The 7,924-nt window shown below is 37.4% G+C and overlaps 2 protein-coding genes across 3 annotated transcripts; one reads left to right on the top strand and one right to left on the bottom strand.

Annotated features, from left to right (window-relative positions):
* The first annotated feature begins 262 nt into the window (after positions 1–262).
* LOC133677209 (protein DUF642 L-GALACTONO-1,4-LACTONE-RESPONSIVE GENE 2-like) lies at positions 263–2,180 on the top strand. Its single transcript, XM_062099103.1, has 3 exons — positions 263–400; positions 834–1,346; positions 1,455–2,180. Exons 1-3 carry the CDS (start codon positions 283–285, stop codon positions 1,991–1,993), a joined length of 1,170 nt encoding a protein of 389 aa, XP_061955087.1. The 5' UTR covers positions 263–282; the 3' UTR covers positions 1,994–2,180.
* Positions 2,181–2,646: 466 nt separating this feature from the next.
* LOC133679049 (boron transporter 4-like) lies at positions 2,647–7,632 on the bottom strand. Of its 2 annotated transcripts, XM_062104533.1 has the most exons (14): positions 7,497–7,632; positions 6,754–6,862; positions 6,590–6,672; positions 6,019–6,211; positions 5,789–5,927; positions 5,509–5,674; positions 5,248–5,414; positions 4,930–5,103; positions 4,744–4,839; positions 4,537–4,653; positions 3,998–4,305; positions 3,369–3,648; positions 3,126–3,263; positions 2,647–2,937 (listed from the first exon to the last, which is right to left on the bottom strand). In XM_062104533.1, the coding sequence occupies exons 2-14, from the start codon at positions 6,855–6,857 to the stop codon at positions 2,905–2,907; spliced, it is 1,998 nt and encodes a 665-aa protein (XP_061960517.1). In that variant the 5' UTR covers positions 6,858–6,862; positions 7,497–7,632; the 3' UTR covers positions 2,647–2,904. The 2 variants fall into 2 exon arrangements, with proteins under 2 accessions (XP_061960517.1, XP_061959878.1); XM_062103894.1 differs by lacking the exon at positions 7,497–7,632 and having other exon boundaries at positions 6,754–7,478.
* Between the last annotated feature and the right edge of the window lie 292 nt (positions 7,633–7,924).

Raw genomic sequence — 7,924 nt, 5'->3', positions numbered from 1 at the left:
ATATATATTTTCAAATCATTTTAATTTAATGATATCAAAAATAATTTTTTTAAAATAAAATAATTAGTTTTAATATATTTTCAAAACTTTAAACCACAGTAGCTATAACACCATTACTGTTACAGTCCCACACTCCCATGATAATTGTGACTTTGTCTTCAATGAAGATGGCCACCAAATAGATGTAGTGGCACTCATGTAGTTTTGACCCAAACCGGTGTCTTTTTCGTGGACCAAAGCAAATAAAACCCAACGCACACGGCACACCTTCAAGCGATCTCCATGCCTAACATCTCCTCCCTCCCTCTCTCTCCCTGTAAATTAAACGCAATGTACAGAGCCACCGTGCTGTTAGTGTCACTCTGCCTCAACTGGCAAGTTGCGTTGTCAGTCACCGATGGTAAGTCCTCCAAATATTTCTTCGTCTACTCACAAAGTTTCAGCTTTGATTTACTTGCTACCACGTACATCTTTGCTAGTCACTTCCTCTTGGTTCCTTGTGTGATATAATACATGTATGTGCCAATGCTTGTTTTTTCTTCGATTCCTTCTTATCGTTGGATCTGAATTCAAGACCCTGCTTGTTTTTTTTTTTTCTAAGCTGAGAATCAGCTCCTTATTTGCTAAAAAAATGTGAAAACGAAAATGCAAAAGAAAAAAAAAAACTTTCTATCAGTGAACAGACCCTTAATTTTGTAAAAAACTTAATTCACTTTTTTTTTTAATTTTGATTTTAGCTTGCATTTTCATATCAATCCCACCATGCAGGATGGCGTTTACATGCAGCATTTATATTTCATGTGCTTGAGTCAACTAATGGCCATTGATTTCAGGTTTATTGCCCAATGGAGACTTCGAGTATGGGCCAAAGCCATCGGAAATGAAAGGAACGGTAGTGACAGCCAAGAATGCAATTCCTAACTGGGAAATTTCCGGCTTCATCGAGTACATTAAATCAGGGCATAAACAAGGTGACATGTTGCTGGTAGTGCCTGTTGGAGCCTACGCAGTCAGATTAGGGAACGAAGCATCAATTAAGCAAAAAGTTAAGGTCACACAAGGCGAGTTCTACTCTCTAACCTTCAATGTGGCTCGCACTTGTGCCCAAGAGGAGAAACTAAACTTGTCTGTTTCACCTAATTCGGAGCCAAGAGATTGGGGAATCTTGCCAATGCAAACAATGTATAGTAGCAATGGATGGGATGCCTATGCATGGGCTTTCCATGCTGACGGGCCTGAGGTTGAGATCTCCATCCACAACCCTGGTGTGGAGGAGGATGCCGCCTGCGGCCCACTTGTTGATTCCGTCGCGTTAAAGCTTTTGTCCAATCCTAAGCGTGCCAGAGGTAACAAAATTATCAAGGAATTGGATTTCAACTTAATTAATATGATTTTTTCTCAATCAAATCTTAATCTGATTTGGTTTTGATTTATTTCTACTTATTATATCGCAGACAACTTGTTAAAGAATGGGAATTTTGAGGAGGGTCCTTACATGTTTCCCAACACAGACTGGGGTGTCCTAATCCCTCCCCACATTGAAGATGATCAATGTCCTCTACCTGGATGGATAGTTGACTCTCTCAAGGCAGTAAAGTACATAGATAGAGAGCACTTTACAGTCCCAGAGGGAAAAAGAGCTGTTGAACTTGTAGCAGGAAAAGAGAGTGCTATCTCGCAAACTGTGAAGACCATAATCAATAAGATCTATGTCCTCACATTCTATGTTGGTGACACCAGCAACTCATGTGTGGGATCAATGGTTGTAGAGGTTTATGCTGGCAAGGACAGAACTCAAGTTCCTTATGAATCTAATGGCAAAGGAGGGTTCAAGCGTGCCAAGTTCGTGTTCAAGGCCGTGTCAAATCACACAAGAATTACATTTCTTAGCTCATTTTACACCATGAAAAGTGACAACTCTGGTTCTCTATGCGGCCCAGTATTAGATGATGTGAAGCTGGTTAGTGTTCGAAATCCAAGGCGTCATCTGTGATAATGTGCTAATTGCATTGCTTGTGCAAACCACATTCTTTCATCTTGATCATCATATATATGTCTTTATGTACCATAGGTTTCTTGTAACGGAATTGAAATGAGTTTAATTATAATATTCCTCGAAGAATGATGTATCTATGGTTTTTTCTACTATAAAAAATTATAGGAGCTTGTTCCTCGAAAAATGCCTGTTATGGGCGTCTTCTGCATTGTTGTGGCCTGTGGATCCCGTAACTAATTGAAAACTTCGTATGAATCATAGAAAACACTACATATGCTGCCCGTGCTCCGCTGCGGGCTTTCTCCTTAATTTTGCAGCGAGTTGGATTCAATTGGTTTGATTGAATTCTTATTTTTTAATTTTTTTTAAAAAATTACTTGATAATTAAATTTGATAATTTTATTTAACTTATTTTTGATAAAATTAACCCGATATTATAATCAAGTCACATATTTAATATACTAACTCGGATGGGCTCAAATCAAAAAAAATTTTAACTAATTTTTCACTGTTATTTTTTTTATTATTATTATATTTTTTTTACATTGTTAAATTAACTGAGTTTATTAAATTGACCCGATTCTTCAAATAAAAATTTGCTTTTTAAAGACTTATAATATTTTTTATATTAAAAAAAACCGAGTCCACTAACGAAATAGGGTGAGACATCCATCTAAGTAATCTCATGAAATATACTGCAAATCTTCTCTATCGCTTTACTAATGCTAATTTGGATTTATATACATTGAAGGGACTAGAAATTAAAGGATGGGATAATTCTGACTGGACAAAACTTAATGATCTGTTCTTGGCTTCTTTCTGTAACTATTATGATGGAATTCTTCTCTCCTAACTGTAAATGTCGTCGTCGTCGTCATTTATGTCTTCCGAGTACAATTCATCATCTCTCATTCTGGTTGGACAGCATCTTTGGAGCAGACCTGCAACAACGACATAGAAACCTGCAAACATCAATTTCTTATGCCAAATATGTGAATAAAATTGATACAGAGAAATTTGAAACACATTTATGTACGTACTGGAACGTGCACTTTTCAAATGCAATATAGCACCAATAGTCCTACTCTTGAGTTCTTTGTACTTTTTAAGAATAAAGAAACCAGAATACCTGAGTAGCATTCTCTTCCCTGAAGCTTACAGTTCTAACCTTCAACTCCCCTCTGCTGGTAGTTAGCTCGTCAAATATCTCAGCATCACACATTTCGACTTTGCCTTCCTCATTTCCAAGAACAGGTGCTTCTCGTTCCTGATAGAACACGTTCCTCATAGAATGTCACATGAATTTATTATTAGCACAATAAAAACTACAAAGAATCAGCAGATAGCAAGAGAGGTCTGGAGAATAATATGCCTTGAAAGAGAAGCTGAGAGAAAGTCGTGGAGCGCCGGTAATCTCCTCATATTCGGCTGCATCTAGTTCCCGCAAATGATTTGGACGGAACAACTTAGGAAGGACGTGCTGTCTGATGCTGATGAGAATAAAGAACGGCAGGGGGAACAAGATTCCAGCTATCGGAATCCAGGTCACACCAAAACAGACCAGGAAATAGACGAATTGGAAGATGGTAAATATGGCTATGTATTTGAATGGAACTGATTCCACAAAGGAAGCATGAATCCCCTCCAGGACCCTGTCAAAAGTGAATGCCAGGCACAGTGGTAACCGGTAAAATCATAGGCAGCTAATAACAATACATGTCAGAATGATAGAAGTAACATAGACTTGCAATCAGGAAGCTCTTAAAAACATTTAACATTTATGATGCATTTAAAAAGATATCTTGAAGAAAATGGGAAAATTCAAGATTCAATTTTTTTTCCCATAAAAAAACAGAATTTTCTGAAATCATGAGAAAAAATTGAACAATTTTGGTTCAATCTGGTTCTTAAGATGCAACTGAGCAAGGTTTTAGAAAATATTGCTCTAATTCTAAAATGCCATTTGGATTATTGTATTACTCGGAATGACAAATAACTTACTTATAGCGCCGGCCAGGTGCAATGAATAGAAGTAGCATTCTCTCCCAGAACTGGTTCCCAGGAAGACTGTCAATTGCCATGTAAGCAAAATATCCCCAAAGTACTGATGTAGGTATCAGCTTTATTGCAGGCATAGCACATACTGATGCTGCCACAAGTAGAGACAGAAGAAAATTGCTAACTCTTTGCTCATTAACTCGGACAGGCAAGTAGGCATCAATGTGCTTCTCCGGATCAAACGTTTCCTTTGGATCTTCTCCTTTCATGACTGCCTCTTTCAGGTCTTCCAGCTCTTTAATTACTGCATTCTGCATATCAGAAAACCATGGTGTTTGGCATTAATATGCTGCGACGATTTGGGAACTTTACCATCATCCCAGAGACAAGCTAAAATTCTTAAAACTTTAAACATATGGTTACAGCACGGAACCTGTACAGGTCATTCGGTAGAAAATGTTAGTGCGTTTGGCGTAAGAAGCATTATAATGTTGATTTTAACAGAACGGACACTTTGAGTTCGTATTGATCAAAGAACTCACAATTGGAATGCTGTCCATTTCAATGAACACAGCTTGCATATTGCCATAGATTTCAGAGTTGCTAGCTTTCTGTTTGATGCTTTCTTTGGCACTTGCCACCATCTTCCTTCGAATCAACTGCAAATGATCAACCAGATTCTATAAGCATCTAAAGGCTGCTAAGCTAATTAGCTTAAGAAGTTTTCTATTGAAAATCTGCAATTTGACCTGTCTTTTGAGGACAGCAAGGCTCTTAGTATGCATAGGAGACTGTGGTAGAACACCATTAGAAGGAGGTAGCCCAATTAATCCACAAAGCAAAGTCTGAAACCAACCAGTCAATAGTAGAACACAAGTTTTTGAGAAACATGATGATAAGAAAAGCCAGCTTTAACATATGTGGATGATATGTACCATAAAGCCCAGTAGCAAGATGTCATAATGGTACGCAGAAGGATTTTTAAGATTGAACTCCTTTTGTTGTGCCATCTGGGATGCAACACTGTGGTCAAAAAAGTAGAGCCCTGCTATCATCACAGCAGGGATAAATGCAGCAAAGATGTATGCTGGAGGGACACCTCCCATATCCTGTAATTGATGCAAAAAATAGATATTATCTGCAAGTGTCTTGAAGCTGACAAGACAGTCATGCACCAAACAAGTCATTAAGCAAAAGAATGATCCATTTGTAAGAAAATGCTGCATTAGAAATTCCATTCAAGGTTTGGTTACCTTGATGACAGTCCAGTGATGTAAGGATGCAGAGTCCCGTGGAAGAGGGCTAAAAAGTCTTCTGGGAACCCCAGAAGGAACTTTGCTTGGTATGCTAAATGAAAGTGCTGTCCATGCCACAACCATTAAAGGAACACCATAGTCTGCAATGAAACTTCTAAACCACCCTGGACAACATGGTGCAAAAATTTAAAAAACCTTGTGTTCAACCTAGGAATATCTAACCAGAAATGCAAAGTTACTAAACGTTGCTACACAAACCTGTGCCATACCACCATGCTCTTGCCCTTCTACTTTTTAAGGCAGTGTAAAGAAGTCCAAAAGTGAATATGATACCCAACAGTCCATTAGTGTAAAGCCACTGAAATTGATACTTATCTAACTTCGGGTCCTCAGATTTGGGAATTTCAAACTCGCTGACCATGCCCTGTGATCCAAATATGGTGCAGCATTTTTAATTACCATAGTATCATCACACTCATCAAGTTTCTATTCACTTACACAAACTTTTTTATTTCTTTTTTGTATTGATTTCACATACCTTGATAGCCTCTTGGATGAATAAAACAGCAATCAGCATGCCAAAAATTTCGCCTGCTAACCGAGTAAACCGATTGATTATATCACAAACATTGAATATTGCAAGAAGAAACAGCAAAACAGCTGTCCAGACACAAACCCTGCAGCAGTCACCAGAAAAAACGAATGCATAAAAAACAATCCAAATATAAGCAACAATTTTGAGCAAGACACAAAATGAATTTCCCATACCATCCAGCCCAAGCCAAGAAGAGTTTTTGTCCTAAATGTTCCCTTCCTTTAGCAAAGTTGTACAAATAAGTGTACATTATAACAGTTGGCTCTGCAACTCCTAAAATTAAAAGAGGTTGGCCACCAAGTATTGAGTGTATGATGCCACAAAGAGCAGTAGAAGCTAATGTTTCTACTGTGCTCAAGCTTCCATCTACAAATAGTAAATTGAAAAAGTTGCATTACTTCCAACTCCTTAAATAAAATTATGGACCTGTGATTAGAAAAAAAAAGTGAAGCAAATAGTGCAAAGTGAGCAAGTTAATAAAAAAAAAAAACAAATTTAGCCTTAAGAATCCATTTTAATGGTCTCCTTTTTTAATTTTTATGCACCAAGCTGCAATATATTAAATTCTGCAATTTATCAGAGGTTGTGCTTCTCAGGATTTCCATTTCCTTTTGCTGATCTTTCATTTTCTAAAGTAAACAAAAGGAATCACTGCAATCTCTACAAGTCCGAATATCCACCTTTTACTGGGCTATGCTTTTCTAGAGAGGATAGCATGAAAATTGAGAGTTCAAAAGAGGCAACCTGTATCTCTACTAAGTTGCTCTCCGAAGGCAATAACAGGAAGGGCTGAAGCGAAGAAGATATATGTAGTTGGTGCTAGTATACTGTCACAAAAGATCGAAAGAAAATTTAGATAAAGTTTCAAAGACAGGATGGGAAGATTATGCTACTTGAGTAATAGATACCCGAATCCAGAAAGAATGCCAGCAACCCAATCTTGTTTATAGCAAGCTATTCTTCCTTTAACATCGTTTAGGATACCTCTAAATGGGGTTTTCATGTACTCCATGATCTCTGAATTACAATATAGTATCAGTAGTGCAATTACAATCAGATAAGAAAAGATACTGAAGACGAACCACTTAGAAAACAGAAGAAAACAGAGGTGTGGGAGAGAGAGAGAGAGAGAGAGAGAGGGGAAAATTTGGAGAAAACAGAGGTTTAGGAAATTATAGCAAATTAAATATTCTGCTATACCTGTAAAAGAAACTCCTTTATCAAACTGTTACATCAAAAGTGAAAAATGAAAGGACAAATGGAAAACAGAGAAAATTGATTCTTTCTAAAAAAACAGAAAGGAAATCTTTGACATTCAAAGCTGAGGAAATGAAATATAGGGAGGATTGATCGAGCAAAATCTCCCTTTCCTTACAAAGAAATGAAATCAAGAAAGGAAAAGAAATGTAGATTCGTTTCTTTTGACTGCATGATCAACCAACCACAGATTTTGTTACCAAAACAACCGAAAGTCAGCTTTTCATTTTTCTTGCACAGCCAAGAAACAGAAAAAGAAAAGTAAGCCCAAAACAAGGAAGCCAAGATTACATGAAAGCCACAACAATCAAGTCTTGAACAAGAAGGACTGAAGCAAGCAGGAATGTGCCTGTTTGCATGAGTAAAATAGTAGAGAATTCGGAGAAAGAAATACCAGACAGAATGCTGGTTACGGAAATTCACCAGGAATCTCGGTTGAGAAAACAGAGACCAAGTGTGTTGTGTGTGAAATGGCACTTCTTCTCCAGTTGGCTGCTCGTAGTAGAGGACTTCGCCATCTCTTTATACACAGGGAGTCAATAAGCTCGGTTGTCCCTCTACTATTCAATGTTTGTTAGTATGGTCCCTCATCGTATGCTTTATCTTGATGCGACCCTTCTACGATCTTTTTGTCTTTTAAACTTCCATCCGATTCCTCCGAGATTACTTTAACGATTTATAATAAAGACGACAAGACGGCAAAAATCTTTTCATCTCAACCTTTTCTCTTGTTCTTTATCATTACATGACACCAATCCTCTATTGTCCCTTTAACACAAACAAATTCATACACATTGGAATAAATCACAAGCATACCCAATA

Source organism: Populus nigra, chromosome 1 (assembly GCF_951802175.1).
Source record: "Populus nigra chromosome 1, ddPopNigr1.1, whole genome shotgun sequence".
In the NCBI taxonomy this organism is placed as follows: Eukaryota; Viridiplantae; Streptophyta; class Magnoliopsida; order Malpighiales; family Salicaceae; genus Populus; species Populus nigra.
The sequence above is the reverse complement of the archived record's forward strand: the minus strand, read 5'-3'. Positions and strand labels throughout refer to the sequence as shown.

What these genes read in the sequence shown, in the direction of transcription:
- LOC133677209 (XM_062099103.1), top strand. Translation starts at nt 283, where the DNA reads ATGCCTAACATCTCCTCCCTCCCTCTCTCTCCCTGTAAATTAAACGCA. An exon ending in TGCGTTGTCAGTCACCGATG is followed by an intron (nt 401 to 833) that starts GTAAGTCCTCCA and finishes CATTGATTTCAG; the next exon opens with GTTTATTGCCCAATGGAGAC. An exon ending in CAATCCTAAGCGTGCCAGAG is followed by an intron (nt 1,347 to 1,454) that starts GTAACAAAATTA and finishes ATTATATCGCAG; the next exon opens with ACAACTTGTTAAAGAATGGG.
- LOC133679049 (XM_062104533.1), bottom strand. Translation starts at nt 6,857, where the DNA reads ATGGAGTACATGAAAACCCCATTTAGAGGTATCCTAAACGATGTTAAA. An exon ending in TCATCCAAGAGGCTATCAAG is followed by an intron (nt 5,675 to 5,788) that starts GTATGTGAAATC and finishes TTTGGATCACAG; the next exon opens with GGCATGGTCAGCGAGTTTGA. An exon ending in CTCTCAGCTTCTCTTTCAAG is followed by an intron (nt 3,264 to 3,368) that starts GCATATTATTCT and finishes GTGTTCTATCAG; the next exon opens with GAACGAGAAGCACCTGTTCT.